The following is a 24,897-nucleotide window of genomic DNA, read 5'->3' as shown; positions in this document are numbered from 1 at the left end:
ACTTTCTTTTTGGGGGTGAAAGTAGAGACTTAGATCTTCATTTCGAGGTATTGGACATCACTGTAGTCCTAGTACAGAATTTACTGTGGGTCTTGAAAGATGACCAAACATTATGGAAATACTTGGCCTGTGCCAAAAATGCCAGTCAGATATTGGCAGTGAATGAGTTAATAGGTCAAATGAGATTTGACCTCCTAGTCTGAACATGGCCACAGAAGTGTCGCTCTGAAGTGACGTAAAAATCACATTGAAGTCTGATACGGGCCACATATCTGTTGATTCCAACCAACGATGAGACGGGTAACGTTATATATTTTATATCATGTACAATAATGTAACAGACTATTATATATTGACGTGCGTCTACGGCTTCAGGGGTTTAGGTTAATTAATTTGTTTGTTTTTGTTTTGACCAACAAAACATGTTGTATGGCAACTCCGGCCCGGGCAACGCAGAACCTCGTATACAGACAAACACAGTCAACGTTGACCAGTCTGTTACAAAAACATCAATGGCATTTGTGTCTTAAGATAAAACATTGGTATCCAGAAATAGTACTCTTTGTACGTGGAGTGCACGTCACCGTGTGACTGTCTGATGATCACACAACCAAAGAAATTGTCAATCAAATGTCGTTTTATTCAACAAAAACACCATATACACATGTACTGTATGTGGTGTTTTCATGATCAAGTTCTTGGTTTGTAAGAGACCGTCTTGAAGGTACTTTGGGGGAACGTGGAGCCAACGCCACCTTGTGGCCGGCCGCCGCGTAACTTTCTGGATGGAAATTAGATAGTCAGGTGACGTCGTGGTCTTCAGTATGTTCAGGCCCGGCGTTGGGGCCAGGCCCGCCCATTCCCCATCTTTGTCTGGCCAAATAAGAAAACAAGATTTACTGAGGGAGCTGGTAACTCTGCTGGTAACTCCACTGGCTTGCTCTAGGGGCTCAACAGCAGCACCACATTTTGGTGTTGGAATGTTGATAATATATGAATGTGTTTTTTTCTTCTTCCTGTGTCTGAGCTTGTTTTTGTTCTTATGAATGAAAAAGCTAATTAAATGCCCCCTCTGTAATTTGGGTCTGGAGGCGGGCCTGAGTATGTTTGCTGGGCAGTATCAATTTAATATATCAAAGAAAACTACATTTATATATATTTTTCTTTTCAATGCAATATGCTTTAATAGGATAAAAATGTACATCCTCATTACACACATTATTAACACATGGCACATCATTTACGCAAAGATAAGATATTTTGTCAAGTCTTTAGAAACCTTTTCAAGTTGTCAAAGTACAAGTCCCATGCCACCAGAACCCAAAGTTAGTTAACTTAACTAAAAAGTATAACTAGATACAAATTAGAAATCGATTAAAAACTAGACTTTACAAAAAAGAAAAAAAACTAACGGAAACAATATTGTGTACTTAAAAATGAACTAAAATATAATAAAAACACACGCACAGAAAGCCTTGACTATGGCGTTTACCTGCCCCAATGAAACTAAAAAATTGTAAAAACCCAGGTGTGTTGACCGAGTTATCTTACTCTAAGCAAGAGAAGATATAAGACAAGGTGCTTAACATCATCAGATAAAGGTGTTTACATTCTGGTACAGTACATTCAGCAACACTTGCAGTGATGAGAACTCTTTATACTTTTATATAAGCAATTGTAAACATGCAATTAAAATGTGAATAATCATGATTAAACGTGATTTAAGAAAATTAATCGTTTGACAACCCTTATTAGAATGATGTCTAGCCACTGAGTCTGGCTCTCATGAGGACTTCCAGAGATCCCCTCTAACTGAGTTGGTCCACTGTTACAGACACCTTCACTGGTAAGATCTTCATGGGGGATTTCATGTTATCAAACCATGGAAACAGCTTCAAGCTACTTCCATGCATGTCAGTGAAAGTGGGTGTGAAGTAGAAGGTGTGCAGGCGTGTGTTAGTATCAGCATCAGAGAAAGACAGCTTTCCTCTGTCGCAGTCCAGATGCACTCTGACCCTTTGGAGCTCCTTCACTGGAAGAACAGCGTGTGCATATGGTGGGTGGTCTGCTGTGTATCTACTATCTGAATATCTACCATCTGAATCTAACATTATTCTCCACCATCGAAGGTCTATGTCCTCCATTCGCACACCCAGTTGCCAGGATGGACTGTCTCCAACTTCAACATCCCAGCTGTGAGTTCCCGAGTTAAAGCCCTCAGAGCCCAGGACAAAGTCGTTCCACTCAGGCCTCTCTCTGTTCCTAGGAAGCTGCTGCTGTGTCTCTGCCCATGTCATACTGGTCAGATCTTCAGACAGGATGAAGTTTGGTAAGGCAGTGTTTGGGTCCAGAATCACAGGAGTGTAGGAGACCACCTCCTTCATCTTGTCCCAGACTGTGAAGCGCAGGTTGCCCAGGTGTTTGGCCTCATCGATCAGACTTCCTGGGGCCCGCTGTAGATCTTCCCACTTGGAGCGGTTTTTGCTCAAGCTTTTCACTGTATCCTTGTTGTTCTGCAGGTTCGAGAAGTCTTCAGCTCTCAGCTCCTTCTCTATGACTCTGACTGTGTCAGAAAGAGCTGCTATCTCTCCACTCAGACCCTCAATCGCCTCCTTCATCGTCTGACTCTTCTGCTCCTCTTCCTCCCTCAGTGCAGCGATCCTGGCCTCCTCTTCCTCTTGGAGAAACTGGCGAAGCTTCTTAAACTCCTCCTGAATCTGCCTCTCTGTGCGTCGGGCCTGGACCTTCATGTGTTTTGCTGTTTGAGTACAGTCTCCTTTCACGTCATTAAAGACCCACAGATTCTCCTTTGCATCGTTCAGCGATTCCTGAAGTTTCTCCTTTTGAAGCCGTGCAGCTTCTTTGACGGGGCAGTACTCAGATTCTTCTTTAGCTTTCCGTTCTCTCTCCAGTATGAAAAGCCGACTCAGCCTATTCAACACCACGCTGACAGGTGGATTCTTTGCAGATCTTCTCTGACACATTGGACACGTGTGTGTCCGTGTCTCTGTGTACCACCCCTGCAGACAGGCTTTACAGAAGCTGTGGCTGCACGACACCACAACAGGCTCTTCAAAGATCTCAGAGCAGAGAGGACAGATGAGCTCCTCTGACATGGAAAACATCTTCTCTCTGAGTGAAGAAGCAGAATCAGATTTATTGGCCAACTATGTAGACATACAAGGATTCTGACTACAATTTCCATTGCTCTCAATGTACTCACACAGAAAAACATCTATGCATGCTGTCTAAACAAACAAGGACAGTGAGTTGACAGAGGTACATTTAGACAAATTATCTGCTGTTTAAAATAATATATGTCTGAAAACTCAGTGAGTGAAGCTGAAAACTCACCAGGCAAACAGCTCAAGCCGGAAGTGAGCCTTGTCAGTTTTGACACCACTCTCTCTAGAAAAGTCCCTGGACGTTACTTTCTCCTTGAGTCACGTTCCTCCTGCAGCTGACGTCCTCCTCAGTGGAAGTTGTGGTTTAGGTCTGAAGGTGAAGCTTCTTTTATGCTCTGTTCTGAGAGGCTTTCAGACGTGTCCTGAAGGTCTGCTTGCCCCTCCCCCTCCACAGTGATTGGCCAGATGTAAAGAGGTGTGAAGGGACTGGGAATGGAGGGAGCTGCAAATGTCTTCTCCTCAGAACAACTTGTGGTAAAGCTGCTGTGTAGAAAAAGCAGCTAGTAGTTTTGATATGAAATGACTGAATGATAGTAGAGACGCTATAGGCAGCAGCATGGTGCAATGTGTCAATAGAACAGAGGGGCGATATTGTTTGAATTATTTTTTGCCTGATGATACATACATAAAATATATAAATAAATGTGTCCATACTGCTCACCTGGTGTAATCCAAGTCACCACAAGCCCTGAGATGCAAATAGAGTACTGCAGGGATGACATATTTTTGTAGGCTTAAGCAGAAATTGCCGCCATGTTGGTTCGTCGGAGGGAAAAATCTTTGTGGTTTTAGAATGGAGATTTCACTTAAATGCATCAAATAACGTCTGTAGGTTTATGGAAGCGCAAATTTGGGTTCAGCAGGATAATCTTCACAAACGTTCATCACTGTTATGCCTTTTGAAGCGTTTTCTAAAAACCGTGTTAAAAAACACATTTATGTTCCAAAAGTTATTCACGTTTATGAAGAGTATCATGCGGAACCCAAATTCGCGTTCCCATAAACTTTTGTTAACCACATACCTTATTTTATGGATTGAAGTGAAATCTCCATTCTAAAAGCCCATTCACTTTTCCCCTGACGAACCCGTAAGTATACTTCGTGTGGTGCTCTATTGTTTATGAAGAATGCTGCAACAGTGTTTTGTATGAAACTCTAGTCACACATTTTGTGGACTAAAAAACGTCACCCGTCCTTCCATCAGCAGGGGGCGAGTAGATTCATAATGACTGAATTTTCATTTTTGGGTGAACTTATCCTTTAATATGTTCAGCTCACAATCACCTATTAGGTCTCAGCAGAGATACATTATTTATAAATGTGTGTTGACATCCTTTTCCTGTAAGCCTGATTCACATTCTAGTTCAGTAAATAGGGTTCCATATTGTCACCATATCATACAGTAAGAAGAATGCAGATCAGATCATAAAGCAGACCTATCCTGGAGTGATGGGAGGAGAGGAGAGGGCTAGTGAGAGGTCTGTCCTGTTGTCTTTCAAATGAACAGTGAAACGTGTTCAGGTCGTTGGCCAGGTGGGGCTTAGGCTTGTATAGTTGATGATGGCCTTCAGCCGTCCAGACAGACGACGGCTCGTTGGCAGAGAGCTGTTGTTGAAATCCCCCTGAGTGCTGTCGTTTGGTCTCATTCACTGCCTTGCTCAACGACTACTTGGACAATCTAAACCTGTCTTTGTCTTCACTCCTGAAAGCCTCTTCCTTGTCTAGATGGAGAGGTCAGAGTTGAGCTGTGAACCAGGGCTTATCATTTTAGTATGTTTATATATATATTTTTTTTTATAACCATATATTTATTGGTTTTGCATGTAATTACTGTACATGTATTCTCATCATACATCTTACATACATCTTTTATAACCCCCCCCCCCAACCCTGTGGCAGTATAAAAAGAAAAAGTAAAAAGGACAATGCAAGAATTAAATAAAAGTAACACAAATAAATAAGTTGAATCAACTGTAGGTACCATCACAATTATATATACGCACCGCACATATCATTTACAATATCCTATTTCACATTCAAGTCACCCTTCCAATGCCTCTTCAATGTCACCATTTTTAACAAATTCCAGAAACATTTCCCAAATGCCATAAAATTCTGTCATTTTCTTCCTAATCATATAAGTAAGTTTCTCCAGAGCCAGACTAGATGTTAGATTTTTCAACCACTGACCTAGAGATGGGCACCCAACATTCTTCCAACACAAAGCAATTGAACGTCTGGCCTGTAATAAGCACAAATCAACCATTTTCCTTTCTCTGTTATTTAAAGAGCAATTGACAGGGTAGATGCCTAATATACAATTTAGGACACAGTGGCAGTGGTGTGGAGGTAATCCTGGAGACATAAGTTGTCACCGAGCTCCAAAATCGTTGAATCCCATTACACTCCCACAAGCAATGAAACAAAGTACCTTGATGATTACATTTATAACAAGTATCCGGAATATTCGAATCAAATTTACTTAACTTTACTGGGGTGATGTAGGTTCTCATTATCCAATTATATTGTATGAATCTCAATCGAGTATTGATTGTTTGCGTTTGTGCTTTTGAGCATATTAAACCCCATTCACAATCTAAAATGTCCTCTTGTAAATCATGCATCCACTCCTGTCTCTTACTTTCCGTGCTGTCCTTGTGATTACCCACAAACATATTATATAAGTAAGTGATCTGTCCTTTACCATAACAATTTCCTGTTGAGAATATTTCTAGTGTGGACATAGGAGGTTGTTGTACAGAATTGTTAAGCCGTGTCAAAATAAAACTTCTAAGTTGAAAATACTTGAAAAGGTGCCTTTCTGGTAAATCATGCTTCACTTTCAGCTCATCAAATGACATTAGATTATTATCTTTATAAAGATCCAGTAACTTAACTATGCCTTTACCTAACCATTTTTTAAATCCCATGTCTTTCTTGGCCGCGCTGAAGTATTCATTGCCCCAAATTGGTGAGAAACAAGATAGCACAGGGGTGTCTCCCATATATTTATGAACTTCATGCCAGACAACAATAGTGTTTTCCACAAAGGGGTTAAGAGTGTTTAGTATGTTTATATTTGAGCTTAACCTGGTTAGGACAATACTCTGAATAGACATGTAACCAGTGTGACACAAAAGCTACGTTCACAAAGCAAACCTTAGTGCTCAATTCAGATTTTTTTGCTCAGATCTGATTTTCGGTGTGGCTGTTCACACAGGCCATGTTCACATTACAGGCAAATCCGATTTGCTGCTAAAGTCATTAATCATCATTATCTTGATTGGTTTCCCAAATCTGATTTGGGAGTGTGTCCGCACTGCCACAAATCTGATTCTCAAGTCAGATCTGTGTGTCCAGACCTAAACATCCTATCTGCATGGGTTGCTATGGTAACGACGTGGGCGTCAGTAAATACGTACGTTGGTGACATGGTTTTCCTGCGCAGAAGCATTTGATGATGAGTTGTGAGTGATGCTCAAATCAGATTTGGTGGATCTGCGTGTCCGCACTGAAGACACATCAGTCAAAAGCACATTTGAAGCAGATTGGAAACTACTAGGGGTGGGGGAAAAAATCGATTCACCTAAGTATCGCGATTTTTAATGTCACGATTTTTTGGATCGATCTTTTATTCCAGAATCGATAATCGCAAAAAAAAAAAAAAAAATTGGTGCTTGCAGTCAGGCCACTCACTGAACAGCAGGCCAGGCGCCGCCTACTGGTTTACTAGTGGTTTTATTACTTTATTAGTTAGTCTGAAGTAATAATTACACTTCAGGGTTAAAGTGGGTGCATCTCATTGTAAAATTGGACTTCAAACGACCCAAATCTGGCTTCAAACGGCCCAAATTGGGCTTCAAACGGCCCAAATTTCACGCGCGTCGGCCCATATCGGCCTGGCCTGCTTGGTATCTAATGCCCGGCCTGAATTATGATCCCAGTCCGCCCCTGTTTTTAACTATATCGCCCAGCCCTACTCATGATATATAATATACAGTCTCTAGTGTATGATTCAACTTTTCCCATGTTCTAATCTAGTGTAAAAAAGCAAACAAACTGAAAAAATAAAAGAAAAAAATAAACAAAAATCGCAATAAATCGTAATATCGAATCGCAATAATCGTAGAATCGCAATACTTAAGAATCGCAATATAAATCGAATCGGCACCCAAGAATCGTGATAGTATCGAATCGGGATATAAGTGAATCGCCACAGCCCTAGAAACTACCTCCATATGTGGTTTGGGACAAGTGACACAGATCAGACTTGGAGCGTCCAGACTCATAAAACCAATATGGATAAAGTCATTAATAGGTCACAAATGAGATTTGACCTCCTAGTCTGAACATGGCCACAGACTTTTTTAAAGTGTCGCTCTGAAGTGACGTAAAAATCACATTGAAGTCTGATACGGGCCACATATCTGTTGATTCCAACCAACGATGAGACGGGTAACGTTATATATTTTATATCATGTACGATAATGTAACAGACTATTATATATTGACGTGCGTCTACGGCTTCAGAGGTTTAGGTTAATGAATTTGTTTGTTTTTGTTTTGACCAACAAAACATGTTGTATGGCAACTCCGGCCCGGGCAACGCAGAACGTATACAGACAAACACAGTCAACGTTGACCTGTCTGTTACAAAAACATCAATGGCATTTGTGTCTTCAGATAAAATATTGGTATCCAGAAATAGTACTCTTTGTACGTGGAGTGCACGTCACCGTGTGACTGTCTGATGATCACACATCCAAATAAATTGTCAATCAAATGTCGTTTTATTCAACAAAAACACCATATACACATGTACTGTATGTGGTGTTTTCATGATCAAGTTCTTGGTTTGTAAGAGACCGTCTTGAAGGTACTTTGGGGGAACGTGGAGCCAACGCCACCTTGTGGCCGGCCGCCGCGTAACTTTCTGGATGGAAATTAGATAGTCAGGTGACGTCGCGGTCTTCAGTATGTTCAGGCCCGGCGTTGGGGGCAGGCCAGGCCCGCCCATTCCCCATCTTTGTCCGGCCAAATAAGAAAACAAGATTTACTGCAGGAGCTGGTAACTCTGCTGGTAACTCCACTGGCTCGCTCTAGGGGAGAGCAGAGCAAGGAACTAACCATTCTACATTGAAACTGATATTAGTGTGATGGGTATATATACCACTCTCATAACATGTGTGTATCACTTAGGGTGTCGACTCATAGTCTATTTTTTATTTGTCTTTATTGAATGTTCCAAAACTGCATGTTTAACTAAGAATAGGCTAATGATTATTTCCACCCACCACTTATTTAATTTGGTTACTTTCCTGTCAAAAGTTTGTAAGGAACAAAGCATGCTGGGAGAAATATCCAAATGTGTTTGTCCAATGCTCCAATGGCATTGCTCCCTGTCAGAACTTGCTTGGATGTCCTAGTGGCAAAAGTAAACACATAAATTAATAGCAGATGACGTCAGCGTTTAGCAAACCCAGATTGCAATGCTGAGTGAGCGAGCTAGTCATTTAAAATGAGATAGTCCCATCTCCACCTTCCTTTCAGCTCTGGCTGATGGACATGGTCTCAGTTAGATGTATGGAGAGACTCAGCTAGGTTCCTGAGGACCAACTCACTGAAGACATTTTCAACTATCATGGAACCCGTTCGTGGCTTACTTTGACAAGGTTAAAAGCGACAAGTAACTTGCCCAGCTGTTCTCTCATGGACCACTTGCGTGGTATACCATGTGCAACACCTCGTATAAGCACATAACATAAACACCTTATGTGGCTCAACAGCAGCACCACATTTTGGTGTTGGAATGTTGATAATATATGAATGTGTTTTTTTCTTCTTCCTGTGTCTGAGCTTGTTTTTGTTCTTATGAATGAAAAAGCTAATTAAATGCCCCCTCTGTAATTTGGGTCTGGAGGCGGGCCTGAGTATGTTTGCTGGGCAGTATCAATTTAATATATCAAAGAAAACTACATTTCTAGGACTTTTCAATGCAATATGCTTTAATAGGATAAAAATGTACATCATCATTACACACATCATTACACATTATTAACACATGACACATCATTTACGCAAAGATAAGATATTTTGTCAAGTCTTTAGAAACCTTTTCAAGTTGTCAAAGTACAAGTCCCATGCCACCAGAACCCAAAGTTAGTTAACTTAACTAGAAATTATGACTAGATACAAATTAGAAATAATATTGTGTACCTAAAAATTAACTAAAAAATATAATAAAAACACACGCACAGAAAGCCATGACTATGGCGTTTACCTGCACCAATAAAACAAAAAATCTGTAAAAACCCAGGTGTGTTGACCGAGTTATCTTACTCTAAGCAAGAGAAGATATAAGACAAGGTGCTTAACATCATCAGATAAAGGTGTTTACATTCTGGTACAGTACATTCAGCAACACTTGCAGTGATGAGAACTCTTTATACTTTTATATAAGCAATTGTAAACATGCAATTAAAATGTGAATAATCATGATTAAACGTGATTTAAGAAAATAAATCGTTTGACAACCCTTATTAGAATAATGTTTAGCCACTGAGTCTGGCTCTCATGAGGACTTCCAGAGATCCCCTCTAACTGAGTTGGTCCACTGTTACAGACACCTTCACTGGTAAGATCTTCATGGGGGATTTCATGTTATTAAACCATGGAAACAGCTTCAAGCTACTTCCATGCATGTTAGTGAAAGTGGGTGTGAAGTAGAAGGTGTGCAGGCGTGTGTTAGTATCAGCATCAGAGAAAGACAGCTTTCCTCTGTCGCAGTCCAGATGCACTCTGACCCTTTGGAGCTCCTTCACTGGAAGAACAGCGTGTGCATATGGTGGGTGGTCTGCTGTGTATCTACTATCTGAATATCTACCATCTGAATCTAACATTATTCTCCACCATCGAAGGTTCATGTCCTCCGGAATTCGCACACCCAGTTGCCAGGATGGACTGTCTCCAACTTCAACATCCCAGCTGTGAGTTCCCGAGTTAAAGCCCTCAGAGCCCAGGACAAAGTCGTTCCACTCAGGCCTCTCTCTGTTCCTAGGAAGCTGCTGCTGTGTCTCTGCCCATGTCATACTGGTCAGATCTTCAGACAGGATGAAGTTTGGTAAGGCAGTGTTTGGGTCCAGAATCACAGGAGTGTAGGAGACCACCTCCTTCATCTTCTCCCAGACTGTGAAGCGCAGGTTGCCCAGGTGTTTGGCCTCATCTATCAGACTTCCTGGGGCCCGCTGTAGATCTTCCCACTTGGAGCGGTTTTTGCTCAAGCTTTTCACTGTATCCTTGTTGTTCTGCAGGTTCGAGAAGTCTTCAGCTCTCAGCTCCTCCTCTATGGCTCTGACTGTGTCAGAAAGAGCTGCTATCTCTCCACTCAGACCCTCAATCGCCTCCTTCATCGTCTGACTCTTCTGCTCCTCTTCCTCCCTCAGTGCAGCGATCCTGGCCTCCTCTTCCTCTTGGAGAAACTGGTGAAGCTTCTTAAACTCCTCCTGAATCTGCCTCTCTGTGCGTCGGGCCTGGACCTTCATGTGTTTTGCTGTTTGAGTACAGTCTCCTTTCACGTCATTAAAGACCCGCAGATTATGCTTTGCATCGTTCAGCGATTCCTCAAGTTTCTCCTTTTGAAGCCGTGCAGCTTCTTTGACGGGGCAGTACTCAGATTCTGCTTTAGCTTTCCGTTTTCTCTCCAGTATGAAAAGCCGACTCAGACTATTCAACACCACGCTGACAGGTGGATTCTTTGCAGATCTTCTCTGACACATTGGACACGTGTGTGTCAGTGTCTCTGAGTACCACCCCTGCAGACAGGCTTTACAGAAGCTGTGGCTGCACGACACCACAACAGGCTCTTCAAAGATCTCAGAGCAGAGAGGACAGATGAGCTCCTCTGACATGGAAAACATCTTCTCTCTGAGTGAAGAAGCAGAATCAGATTTATTGGCCAACTATGTAGACATACACGGATTCTGACTACAATTTCCATTGCTCTCAATGTACTCACACAGAAAAACATCTATGCATGCTGTCTAAACAAACAAGGACAGTGAGTTGACAGAGGTACATTTAGACAAATGAACTGCTGTTTACAACAATATATGTCTGAAAACTCAGTGAGTGAAGCTGAAAACTCACCAGGCAAACAGCTCAAGCCGGAAGTGAGCCTTGTCAGTTTTGACACCACTCTCTCTAGAAAAGTCCCTGGACGTTACTTTCTCCTTGAGTCACATTTCTCTAAGTCTCCTGTCCAGTGTGTGGAGTCAGCAGCAGGTTGAAGTGGCAGTATTCTCTAAGTCTCCTGTCCAGTGTGTGGAGTCAGCAGCAGGTTGAAGTGTCCTTCAGTGGAAGTTGTGGTTTAGGTCTGAAGGTGAAGCTTCTTTTATGCTCTGTTCTGAGAGGCTTTCAGACGTGTCCTGAAGGTCTGCTTGCCCCTCCCCCTCCACAGTGATTGGCCAGATGTAAAGAGGTGTGAAGGGACTGGGAATGGAGGGAGCTGCAAATGTCTTCTCCTCAGAACAACTTGTGGTAAAGCTGCTGTGTAGAAAAAGCAGGTAGTAGTTTTGATATGAAATGACTGAATGATAGTAGAGACGCTATAGGCAGCAGCATGGTGCAATGTGTCAATAGAACAGAGGGGCGATATTGTTTGAATTATTTTTTGCCTGATGATACATACATAAAATATATAAATAAATGTGTCCATACTGCTCACCTGGTGTAATCCAAGTCACCACAAGCCCTGAGATGCAAATAGAGTACTGCAGCGATGACATATTTTTGTAGGCTTAAGCAGAAATTGCCGCCATGTTGGTTCGTCGGAGGGGAAAAGTCTTTGTGGTTTTAGAATGGAGATTGAACTTAAATGCATCAAATAACATCTGTGGTTAACAAAGGTTTATGGATAAGGATAATCTTCACAAACGTTAATCACTGGTATGCCTTTTGAAGCGTTTTCTAAAAACCGTGTTAAAAAACACATTTATGTTCCAAAAGTTATTCACGTTTATGAAGATTATCATGCGGAACCCAAATTCCCATAAACTTTTGTTAACCACATACCTTATTTTATGGATTGAAGTGAAATCTCCATTCTAAAAGCCCATTCACTTTTCCCCTGACGAACCCGGAAGTATACTTCCTGTGGTGCTCTATTGTTTATGAAGAATGCTGCAACAGTGTTTTGTATGAAACTCTAGTCACACATTTTGTGGACTAAAAAACGTCACCCGTCCTTCCATCAGCAGGGGCCGAGTAGATTCATAATGACTGAATTTTCATTTTTGGGTGAACTTATCCTTTAATTTTTTCAGCTCACAATCACCTATTAGGTCTCAGCAGAGATACATTATTTATAAATGTGTCTTGACTTCCTTTTCCTGTAAGCCTGATTCACATTCTAGTTCAGTAAATAGGGTTCCATATTGTCACCATATCATACAGTAAGAAGAATGCAGATCAGATCATAAAGCAGACCTATCCTGGAGTGATGGGAGGAGAGGAGAGGGCTAGTGAGAGGTCTGTCCTGTTGTCTTTCAAATGAACAGTGAAACGTGTTCAGGTCGTTGGCCAGGTGGGGCTTAGGCTTGTATAGTTGATGATGGCCTTCAGCCGTCCAGACAGATGACGGCTCGTTGGCAGAGAGCTGTTGTTGAAATCCCCCTGAGTGCTGTCGTTTGGTCTCATTCACTGCCTTGCTCAACGACTACTTGGACAATCTAAATCTGTCTTTGTCTCCACTCCTGAAAGCCTCTTCCTTGTCTAGATGGAGAGGTCAGAGTTGAGCTGTGAACCAGGGCTTATCATTTTAGTTTATGTTTATATTTGATCTTAACCTGGTTAGGACAATACTCTGAATAGACACTGGCATGTAACCAGCGTGACACAGTCTCTCTGAAACTCCAAACATGTTGAGTCCTGCTGCTAGCCACCATTTTTTTTGTTCTTTGTCTTCTTTTTTTACAATATAGTTATTCATTTTGAATTTTACAAACTTCGGTTGCATTATGTGGTTCACATGAGAAAAAAAGAAGAAAATATGTTAAAGCTAAACAGAAAAACTAAACTAAATAAAAACAAACAAACCAATAATACAAAACAAAACTTCGGCTCAGCCTCAGCTACAGCTGAATGATATATATATATAATATATATATATATAATATATATACTCTAGTTCAGGGATGGGCAACTTGGGCCACACAAAAAATTCCTTCCTACCAGAGGGCCAGATTGTGACCGTGCACTTCCACCAGTAGCCTACTGTAACACCATCACTCCCAATTATAGCTACTAATTTGATGAAAAGGACTGGTAATCAAAGTTTATTATACCAACATTTATATTTTTCATGTTCAAAATGGAATAATTCTTCCATTCAGATGACACCAGAAACTTTGCTCTAGCTTTAAAACAGCCCGCCACAGCAATTCGATGGGGTACATCACCCAAATGATATTAATCAGATTAGTAATGTTGCATGTGCAATGTGCATCCTGGATATAGTTTGTTACAATAGCGTTAGCTCAAATGCTAACGTTAAACAGTATGTGGATGGACAATGCTAACGCCATTAGCGACATGTTCTCGGTTGTACAGTAAAATATATATATATTTTTTTAGACTCTAACCTAGCCTAACCAAAAACGTCCGCCTTGTAAAAAAAAAAAATAAGAAGAAGAAAAAAAATGAAATTGACTGAGTGAGGTCGGGGCCGGGCCCACCCCTGGTCTAGTTGAACTCAGTACCACAATAATCACAATAATCTCTGGATCTCAATGGGAGCCTTTCATGATACATTCCATGTATGGAAACTCATGTCGAACAATCTAACTGATGTTTAGCACGCTGTGTCAAATGACAGGCAAAGTCCACCTGTCCTCATCCATTCATATAGCAGGAATGTCACAACGTTCAAATATATTCATATGGTCACGACATGACTCCTTTCCACAGCCTCCCCTTCCCTTGCATTCTGTAGAGGTCAGGTGTCCAAGGCGTGAATGCGCTATTCAAGCAGGTGATCTTTAGAAACCATTGACCACATTAACGGTCATTGCATAACTATTCAAAGTACACGCCAACAATCCGTGCAATGTTGAGATGATGATTATTATTCGAAATTTTTGTGAGTGTCCTTTTTTTGTATTCTAGCTTTACATGGCTCTTCCTGTTAATGAGTAAAAGTGCATACTGTATTTTATTGCAAATGTACTTGAGTGAGAGTAAAATGTATTCAGTAAAAAACTACTCAAGTAAGTACAATTTATTTAAAATGTTAAAAAGTATGACAGTATTGGAACATGTTGGAATGGCTGGGAATTCTGATTACAGAACACGGCTGTCAAAGAAAAGTATAACTCAAAACAAATGCAGCCTACAGCAGGCTATAGTGCACAGTAAATACAGGCATTAGCCTACAGCAGGCTATAGTGCACAGTAAATACAGGTACAGGCATTAGCCTACAGCAGGTTATATTGCACAGTAAATACAGGTACAGGCAATAGCCTACAGCAGGCTATAGTGCACAGTAAATACAGGTACAGGCATTAGCCTACAGCAGGCTATAGTGCACAGTAAATACAGGTACAGGCATTAGCCTACAGCAGGTTATATTGCACAGTAAATACAGGTACAGGCAATAGCCTACAGCAGGCTATAGTGCACAGTAAATACAGGTACAGGCAATAGCCTACAGCAGGCTATAGTGCACAGTAAATACAGGTACAGGCATTAGCCTACAGCAGGCTATAGTGCACAGTAAATACAGGTACAGGCATTAGTCTACAGCAGGCTATAGTGCACAGTAAATACAGGTACAGGCATTAGTCTACAGCAGGCTATAGTGCACAGTAAATACAGCTACAGGCAATAGCCTACAGCAGGCTATAGTGCACAGTAAATACAGCTACAGGCAATAGCCTACAGCAGGTTATATTGCACAGTAAATACAGGTACAGGCATTAGCCTACAGCAGGCTATAGTGCACAGTAAATACAGGTACAGGCAATAGCCTACAGCAGGCTATAGTGCACAGTAAATACAGGTACAGGCATTAGCCTACAGCAGGCTATAGTGCACAGTAAATACAGGTACAGGCAATAGCCTACAGCAGGCTATAGTGCACAGTAAATACAGGTACAGGCAATAGCCTACAGCAGGCTATAGTGCACAGTAAATACAGGTACAGGCATTAGTCTACAGCAGGCTATATTGCACAGTAAATACAGGTACAGGCATTAGTCTACAGCAGGTTATATTGCACAGTAAATACAGCTACAGGCATTAGCCTACAGCAGGTTATATTGCACAGTAAATACAGGTACAGGCATTAGCCTACAGCAGGCTATAGTGCACAGTAAATACAGGTACAGGCAATAGCCTACAGCAGGTTATATTGCACAGTAAATACAGGTACAGGCATTAGCCTACAGCAGGTTATATTGCACAGTAAATACAGGTACACGCATTAGCCTACAGCAGGCTATAGTGCACAGTAAATACAGGTACAGGCATTAGCCTACAGCAGGTTATATTGCACAGTAAATACAGGTACAGGCAATACATATGGCTGCTTGCTCATCACAATCCTGTCGGTGCACCATTGAGTTCAACCACCTTGGGCAGAACATTGTCCAGGTGGTCAATGTATATGTTGCAGTCTTCTCTGGTGATTGTCGTGGACCAAAACGTGTTGATTGCCTCCATCAGTTCCTTCTTGGTCTTCGGCTTCTTCTCACGCTGAATGAACTCCTTCAGTGAAGGCCAAACCAATTCTATGGGATTTAAATCGGGCGACCTAAAGATGTCAATGACAAAGTCAATACAGTGACTTCACAACATGGATACATGCCCAACATAACTACTACTACTAATAATAATGATAATATTATTATTAATAATACTAATAATAATAATAATAATTATTATTAATACATTGTTAGGAAACTCACTCTGCTGGTGTCTTCACCCAGTTCAGTCCTTCGTTCTCTATACACAGGCATGCCGCGGTGTGCTTGGGGTTATTGTCTGTTGGAAAGTCAACAAAAGACAAATAAATCATTTAATGATGTGTGTTACTCACAGATATACGGCAATGTTCTGACTGACAGCAATATGTTTGTACCTTGAAAGAAACGGTGTCCAGTAAAAGCAAAATAGCGTTTTATGTAGGGTGCCGCCACTCGTCGTATAATCTGTTCTTCATAGAAGTTCTGATCCATAAACCCTACAGCAGACACACACACACACACACACACACACAGTTGATGTCCAGCTTTAGGTGAGACATGTCATTATGATGTGCCATTGTGGTACATATTTTGCAGGCGGCTACCTACCTTCAAAAATCAGCAACGGCCCGGGTCCTTGGCGACTAATACCGGACCAAACGTGCAGCTCTACGGGATGGCTCGGCTTCTTCTTGGCGGGTCGTTCCAGAACCACAGTGCTTCTCCCCGTGAAGAAGACATCATCAAACTTCTCCCCAGAGGCGATCCACTCCCGGGCCTGCTGCAAACGCAGTGCTCTGTTCACCTCTTGTGTCAGTGGGACGGTACTGAAACAAGAAGGCAATAATTAATAGTTGTAATATCATTCGAAATATTGCTAAATTGCTAAAGTGGGCATGACTTTGGCTCTCTAAAGAATGATGATAAAATAATAATAATATTTATAATGTATTATAATAAGTGCATTATTATTATAATTAAAATAAAGCTCATCATTGGCTTCCTGCAATACAGTATGCTTACCGAACTTGTCCATATTCCGAGCGAAATGTCTTCATCGCCTTCTTTATCGACGTGATTCCAATGCCCACATTGTGATTCGTCTCCAGGTCACTTTGAATTTGCCAGGGATTGCGCTCGGGGGCGGCCATCAGCATTGCACCTATGGCGTCGCACACTGAGCTGAAATATAAAAGAACAGTCATTTAACTGTTTAACTCAATGCACGGTGTGATCATTTTCCGTCGTTAGGGTATTTTGCAGTTTCTGTCAAATCAAAAGCAAACCTTTTCAGTTTGTAGGCTGTGCGCCGCTTCTGTTCAGTGGGCCTTTTCCTGCAGTGGAATCTGATCCTGTCGAGTGTAGCGTGCACACCAGAATCTTGCAGGTGTTTTGCGATGTGTTTGGTGCTGTAGCCCTCCCTCCACATCTCTCTGATCCATTCACTCGTGTGTGGCGTCAGCTTCTTACCCATCGTTGTGCTGTAGTACAGTTACAGCAACAGTCAGAATCCTGCTGATTCAGTCGGCTGTAGACCACTGGAATTGCTGTTTACAACATTTTACAATAATAAGTGGCTGAAAACTCAGTGATTGAAGCTGAAAACTCACCAGGCAAACAGCTCAAGCTGGAGGTGAGCCTTTGTCAGTTCAACTGACACCACTGACTCTCTCTAGAAATGTCCCTGGACGTTACTTTTCTCCTTGAGTCACGTTTCTCTAAGTCAGTGTGTGGAGTCAGCAGCAGGTTGAAGTGGCAGTAAGTCTCCTGTCCAGTGTGTGGAGTCAGCAGCAGGTTGAAGTGGCAGTATTCTCTAAGTCTCCTGTCCAGTGTGTGGAGTCAGCAGCAGTATTCCAGTATTCCTTCCTGCTTCTGACGTCCTTCCTCAGTGGAAGTTGTGGTTTAGGTCTGAAGGTGAAGCTTCTTTTATGCTCTGTTCTGAGAGGCTTTCAGACGTGTCCTGAAGGTCTGAGGGGGCTTCTGCTTGCCCCTCCCCCTCCACAGTGATTGGCCAGATGTAAAGAGGTGTGAAGGGACTGGGAATGGAGGGAGCTGCAAATGTCTTCTCCTCAGAACAACTTGTGGTAAAGCTGCTGTGTAGAAAAAGCAGGTAGTAGTTTTGATATGAAATGACTGAGTGATAGTAGAGACACTATGGCAGCAAAGTGCAATTTGTAAAAAACTAAAACAAAAAACCAGACGGGGATATTATTGGAATGCATTTTTCCCTGGTGATATTTTAATCGAGTGCACAGGTACACAACCCCTATCAAGTGTTTCCCCCAAATAATTCAGTCCACATCTGTCATATATGAGACACAAACAGAGAGAGAATTTCAAAGGGGACATTATTTGCGAGTTTAGTTCGGTGACTTTTTTTTATTTTGAGCCACAAACACCAGTTATTTTGTCAAGTCTTTACACACCTTTTAAAGTCGTTGAAGTACAAGTCGAAGTCAAGTACCATGTGATGTCACCAGAAACCAAGGTTATTAGTTAACTAAAACTAAACTAAAAATTAAAACTAGATATGGAAAAAATTAAATAAAACAGATGTTACCAAAAAAAATACTTCGAAAATTGACTTAAAACGTTTCTTTGTCTTTGTCAACTTGGTCAAATTTGCAACACAACAAGCATGTGGAGGATTTTATTTTATTTGATTGATTTATTTGCATGTCATGCACACAGGGTGCCCAGCCCTCATGGGTTATAAGACACCAACATAGATCGCAGTGGTACATTTAAATCAACCTCAATTGTAAATCAACATACTGCTCAAACAATGCAATATATAAATCAAATCATTACATCACTCTCTAAACAAAATGATCTTTGTTCCCACCAGGCCTGACAGATCAAATTTGCTACAAAGAAAGTTTCTTTCTTGAAACACAGCTCAAGTTTCTCATATCATCCATTTAAAAAAACATATTTAAGAGAACATTTTACTAAAGAGTACATCCCTTGCATCTTAGTATGCAGCAGTAGAAGAAAAAATGAATCTTGTTGTCAATTGAACTTAACTCACATAGCAAAGAGAGTCTGTCTTCAGGGGTAGCATTAAACCTGCCAGTCTCTAGCGCTAAAGGAAGCGTTCCACAGTCTAACTGATGAATTGGTGCATATATGTTTATTACGTAAAATATAAAAAATAATGATAATTAAAAAAAACAATAAAAACTAAACTGAAACAAACAAACCCAGTCTGGAAAGTAACTGAATTGAAAACGAAAGTTAAAAATCAAATACTACTACTACTACTACCAATAATATTAAGATATTAAGAATAATAAAACTAATCAAAATACAAAAGTATAACTCTACCAGAACCCAAGTAGAGTCTCAGGGAATTATAATCGTGACTCAAGTCAGAAATCCAGATGACTGGGTTAGAAGATGAGATGATTCAGATCATCATAAAAGGTGTTTACATTCTGGCACAGTAAAAACACTTGCAGTACTGAGATCCACCACTATCACCTCTAACTCAGTTGCTCCCTGGTTACAGAGACCTTCACTGGTAAGATCTTCATAGGGAGATAAGACTTAGATGCATTATACCCATGCTCTGTAGGGTTATAGTTAAACCATGGCAACAGCATGTTAGTGAAAGACAGTGTGAAGGTGTGCAGGTGTGTGTTGGTATCAGCATCAGTGAATGACAGCTTTCCTCTGTCGCAGTCCAGATCCACTCTGACCCTCTGGAGCTCTTTTACTGGAAGAAAACTGACTGGATCTGGAAATTCATATGACATGTATTTCTGAGTATATTGAGGATATGACCCGATTTTCCAGAATCCATGGTGGTCTTTGTTCCACTCAGACTCTATCACACCCACTTCCCAGTATGGAATGTCTCCAACATCAACATCCCAGCTGTGAGTTCCTGAGCTAAAGCCATCAGAGCCCAGGACACCATTGAAGTAGATGCTCCTCTCTGGATTGTGAGGAAGCTGCCGTCTCTCTCCCCATGTCACACTGGTCAGATCTTCAGACATGACGTGGTTTGTACCGGCAGAGTTGGGGTCCAGAATCACAGGAGTGTAGGAGACCATCTCCTTCATCTTGTCCCAGACTGTGAAGCTCAGGTTGCCCAGGTGTTTGGCCGTGTCTATCAGAGCTCCTGAGCTCAGCTTGGGGTCCTCCACCGGGGAAGACTGGACTGGAAGACTTTCCACTGAAGCCTTGTAGTTCTGTAGGAACGAGACATCTTCAACTTCCAGCTCCTTCTCTGCGGCTCTGACTGTGTCGGAAAGAGCTGCTATCTCTCTGCTCAGACCCTCAATCTTCTCCTCCATCGTCTGACTCTTCTGCTCCTCTTCCTCCCTCAGTGCAGTGATCCTGGCCTCCTCTTCTTCTTGGAGAAACTGGTGAAGCTTCTTGAAGTCCTCTTGAATCTGCCTCTCTGTGTGTTGGGCCTGGACCTTCATGTGTTCTGCTGTTAGATCCCAGTTCCTTTTATAATATTTAAAGATCTCTAGTTTGAACTTTATGGGCTTCAGTGATTCCTGAAGTTGCTCCTTGAGATCCAGTGCAGCTTCATTGATGGGTCTCATTCTGTGGTTGCTGTGTGCTTTTGAATGCAGGCAAACAACACACACTGGCTTCTGATGGTCCAGACAGAAGAGCTTGAGTTTCTCATTGTGCAGACTGCAGAGAAGCTCAGATCCTGCTGAAGCTCTGTGATCTCTCTCCAGTAAGAACGCCTCACACAGGTTCTTTAACACCAAGCTAACAGGTGGATTCTTTGAAGATATTTGCTTACAAAATGGACACTCACGTATTTGTTTCTGTGTCCACCATCTCTGCAGACAGGCTCTACAGAAGCTGTGGCTGCACGACAGGACAACAGGCTCTTTAAAGATGTCGTGGCAGACACGACAGGAGAAATCCTCCTCTGATAGTGAAGCCATGTTCTGTCTGAGTGAAGGCTGAAAACTCACCAGGCAAACAGCTCAAGGTGGAAGTGAGCCGTGTCAGTTTTGGCACCACTCTCTCTAGAAAAGTCCCTGGACGTTACTTTCTCCTTGAGTCACGTTTCTCTAAGTCTCCTGTCCAGTGTGTGGAGTCAGCAGCAGGTTGAAGTGGCAGTATTCTCTAAGTCTCCTGTCCAGTGTGTGGAGTCAGCAGCAGGTTGAAGTGGCAGTATTCTCTAAGTCTCCTGTCCAGTGTGTGGAGTCAGCAGCAGGTTGAAGTGGCAGTATTCTCTAAGTCTCCTGTCCAGTGTGTGGAGTCAGCAGCAGGTTGAAGTGTCCTTCAGTGGAAGTTGTGGTTTAGGTCTGAAGGTGAAGCTTCTTTTATGCTCTGTTCTGAGAGGCTTTCAGACGTGTCCTGAAGGTCTGAGGGGGCTTCTGCTTGCCCCTCCCCCTCCACAGTGATTGGCCAGATGTAAAGAGGTGTGAAGGGACTGGGAATGGAGGGAGCTGCAAATGTCTTCTCCTCAGAACAACTTGTGGTAAAGCTGCTGTGTAGAAAAAGCAGGTAGTAGTTTTATATGAAATGATATATATGAAATGATATATGAGACACAAACACAAAGAGAGAGAGGAAGAAGAAGAGAATATCCAAGAGGAAATTATTTGCAAAATTTTATGTTGAGTTTAGTTCCCCCAAAATGAGTCACTCACCCCCATGCTTTAGTCCACAAAACATTTGTGGAGTTTCACAGCAGAACACTGTTGCAGAATTATCCTCAACAATTGATGTGGATAGTGACCAACTTTTAAACAGAAAACAAACAACAGAATATAAATAAATAAATAGAAATGTATCCATACTGCTCACCTGGTGTAATCCAAGTCACCACAAGCCCTGAGATGCAAATAGAGTACTGCAGGGATGACATATTTTTGTAGGCTTAAGCAGAAATTGCCGCCATGTTGGTTCGTCGGAGGGGAAAAGTCTTTGTGGTTTTAGAATGGAGATTTCACTTAAATGCATCAAATAACATCTGTGGTTAACAAAGGTTTATGGATAAGGATAATCTTCACGAACGTTAATCACTGGTATGCCTTTTGAAGCGTTTTCTAAAAACCGTGTTAAAAAACACATTTATGTTCCAAAAGTTATTCACGTTTATGAAGAATATCATGCGGAACCCAAATTCCCATAATCTTTTGTTAACCACAGACCTTATTTTATGGATTTAAGTGAAATCCCCATTCTAAAAGCCCATTCACTTTTCCCCTGACGAACCAGGAAGTATACTTTGTGTGGTGCTCTTATTGTTTATGAAGAATGCTGCAACAGTGTTTTGTTATGAAACTCTAGTCACACATTTTGTGGACTAAAAAACGTCACCCATCCTTCCATCAGCAGGGGGCGAGTAGATTCATAATGACTGAATTTTCATTTTTGGGTGAACTTATCCTTTAATTTTTTCAGCTCATAATCACCTATTAGGTCTCAGCAGAGATACATTATTTATAAATGTGTCTTGACTTCCTTTTCCTCTAAGCCTGATTCACATTCTAGTTCAGTAAATAGGGTTCCATATTGTCACCATATCATACAGTAAGAAGAATGCAGATCAGATCATAAAGCAGACCTATCCTGGAGTGATGGGAGGAGAGGAGAGGGCTAGTGAGAGGTCTGTCCTGTTGTCTTTCAAATGAACAGTGAAACGTGTTCAGGTCGTTGGCCAGGTGGGGCTTAGGCTTGTATAGTTGATGATGGCCTTCAGCCGTCCAGACAGACGACGGCTCGTTGGCAGAGAGCTGTTGTTGAAATCCCCCTGAGTGCTGTCGTTTGGTCTCATTCACTGCCTTGCTCAACGACTACTTGGACGATCTAAACCTGTCTTTGTCTCCACTCCTGAAAGCCTCTTCCTTGTCTAGATGGAGAGGTCAGAGTTGAGCTGTGAACCGGTGTGTATCCTGTTAGCTGGCCTGACCACAACATTGTATTTATAACTAAAATAAGCACGATTCCAAAGACACCACCCAGGGTAATACTAGTAAAGAGGAGTTTGAAAAGATTCAATTGTGAGGAATTCAAAGGGGATCTAGCTGTATTCCTCTAGGCTGTGATGACCTTCGACCTGCGCCCTCCCTCGTGCTACAACCCAGTGAGCCGTGCTGAGATACAGCACCGCTCCTGTGATGTTGCTTAATGATCCACACAGGAACGCTCATCATAAAGTTCTACTGTCCTCTTTTATGTTTCTCCATAACCACGTTTTATGCAGCTTTATCCATGTGTTGATGAGACAATAAGCAAACATCTGTTCACATTTCTCATCCTGTTGGAAACACCCAGTTCCCACAATGAAAAGAAGTATCTTAGTATCTCATATCTCATATCTTACATCTTTACGTGTGTGTGTGTGTGTGTGTGTGTGTGTGTGTGTGTGTGTGTGTGTGTGTGGGGGGGGGGGGGTTCTTGTATATGAACACAATAAATCCCAGTTTACTTCAAAAGAACCAACAACAAACATGATTACTATTGTAAGTGGTGACTCCATTCATATTTTAGAGGACGGAGAGTTTTGCTTCTGAATTTAGCATGAAAACAACTAACTTTTTGCAGCAGTGTGGTGACTGTTCTGAGAGCAGGCCAAATCAATTGTTCAGACCTACTGTATTAACATGCGTCTTGGGTGATCTGATCACAAGTGAACCGCTCTAAGGCTGGTTGGGTTCTGTGCTGAACAAAGTTGAACATTGTGGTAATCTGGGATTTCATACTTGCACACACACAACTGTATAACTCTTGTGTCTGTCCTGTGTCAGATTATGCTTCTGGGGTTTGCGTGATCATCCAAGCTGTAACACTGTGCATTAAAGAGCCATCCGTTACTTTCTAGGAGTTCATAAATTCACTTCAGTTATGGTGATATGTGGTGATATGGGATGGGAATCCCCAAGCATCAGACACAAAAGTCAAATGCTGCGACTCTGGAATAGACTTGTGAGAATGTTTGATCAAAGACTCACTAAGAAGATATTTAATTAAGACATCGCCCATAGACATCCCTGGGCAAATGAATTGAAATCCCAATTTTATTCGAACAATTTGTAATTTATTTTTCATAACAGGTTATTATGTAATACCCGAGAGACTGAGTAATATGTTTATTTTTTTTATAAAGATAAACGGTCTGTTGACTTATGGTATCAACCCAAACTAAGAACATATCATCGTCTAAAAGACAGTTACGGTGTGGAGCCCTACAGTATGTGAAGTTTGACTTGGAGATACTGAAAAGATCTGTGTGCCCAGTTACGCTCTGGAACTCTTCCCTTAGCACTAGAGACTGGTAGGTTTCATGCTCCCCCTCTGTTTACCATGTGAATTACATGACATTGAAACAGAGATTCATGTTTGGTTCTATTGCACTGTGTATGATGATGCAATATGATGATGCAAGGGAAGTGCTCTTTATGATTCAAGAAACTGAAGTTGTGTTTAAATAAAGTGAATCTTCCCCACAGCAGATTGTATTCGTCAGGCAGCAAAGACACAACATTTTGCTTAGGAAGTGATGGAATGATTTGTTTTGCTGTCTGAGCAGTATGCTGACTGTTAACTTGAATGTAGCATCATAGCTTATAGTTTATTGTTGTATTTTGTATTTTTGTGTGTGTCTTGGAAACCCATGAGGGTTGAGCATCGTCGAATGAATGCATGATACATTACTAAAATCAATCAATCAAGGCCCTGTGCAGACCTATTAACATGCGTCTTGGGTGATCTGATCACAAGTGGACAGCTCTAAGTACGTCAGTTCACAGCTGACGTTAGAATGTGTCTCCACATGCATCTCCAGTGATCACTTGTGATCGGATCTCACTCCCCCGCTCTATATGCAAATACACGCATACATCATTTATGCTCGCACTTGGACAGAATGACACACACACACACACACACACACACACACAAGGAACGCTTTAGCGCTTTATTTTGTTTTACAATGTGCTTTAATATAGGAATTCCAATTTTCAATGACCTCTTGTTTTAATGCGATCAC

The 24,897-nt window shown here is 41.6% G+C and overlaps 1 protein-coding gene across 1 annotated transcript in view; it reads right to left on the bottom strand.

Moving 5' to 3' along the window:
* The window catches only part of LOC310776325 (uncharacterized protein), a gene marked incomplete at both ends in the record, with an annotated part of 32,110 nt that extends 11,271 nt beyond the window's left edge, over positions 1-20,839 (bottom strand). Inside the window, 7 exons of the mRNA XM_083636526.1 lie at positions 10,276-10,489; positions 15,811-15,991; positions 16,146-16,221; positions 16,533-16,750; positions 16,947-17,105; positions 17,394-17,404; positions 20,033-20,839. Of these exons, the coding sequence (XP_083492652.1) occupies positions 10,276-10,489; positions 15,811-15,991; positions 16,146-16,221; positions 16,533-16,750; positions 16,947-17,105; positions 17,394-17,404; positions 20,033-20,839 (1,666 nt within the window). The remainder of the gene's footprint in view (positions 1-10,275; positions 10,490-15,810; positions 15,992-16,145; positions 16,222-16,532; positions 16,751-16,946; positions 17,106-17,393; positions 17,405-20,032) is intronic.
* Positions 20,840-24,897: the final 4,058 nt, after the last annotated feature.

The sequence above is a fragment of the Poromitra crassiceps genome (genome assembly GCF_964638095.1).
Source record: "Poromitra crassiceps genome assembly, chromosome: 5".
NCBI classification, from domain to species: Eukaryota; Metazoa; Chordata; class Actinopteri; order Beryciformes; family Melamphaidae; genus Poromitra; species Poromitra crassiceps.
This window is presented reverse-complemented; position numbering and strand designations above follow the sequence as displayed.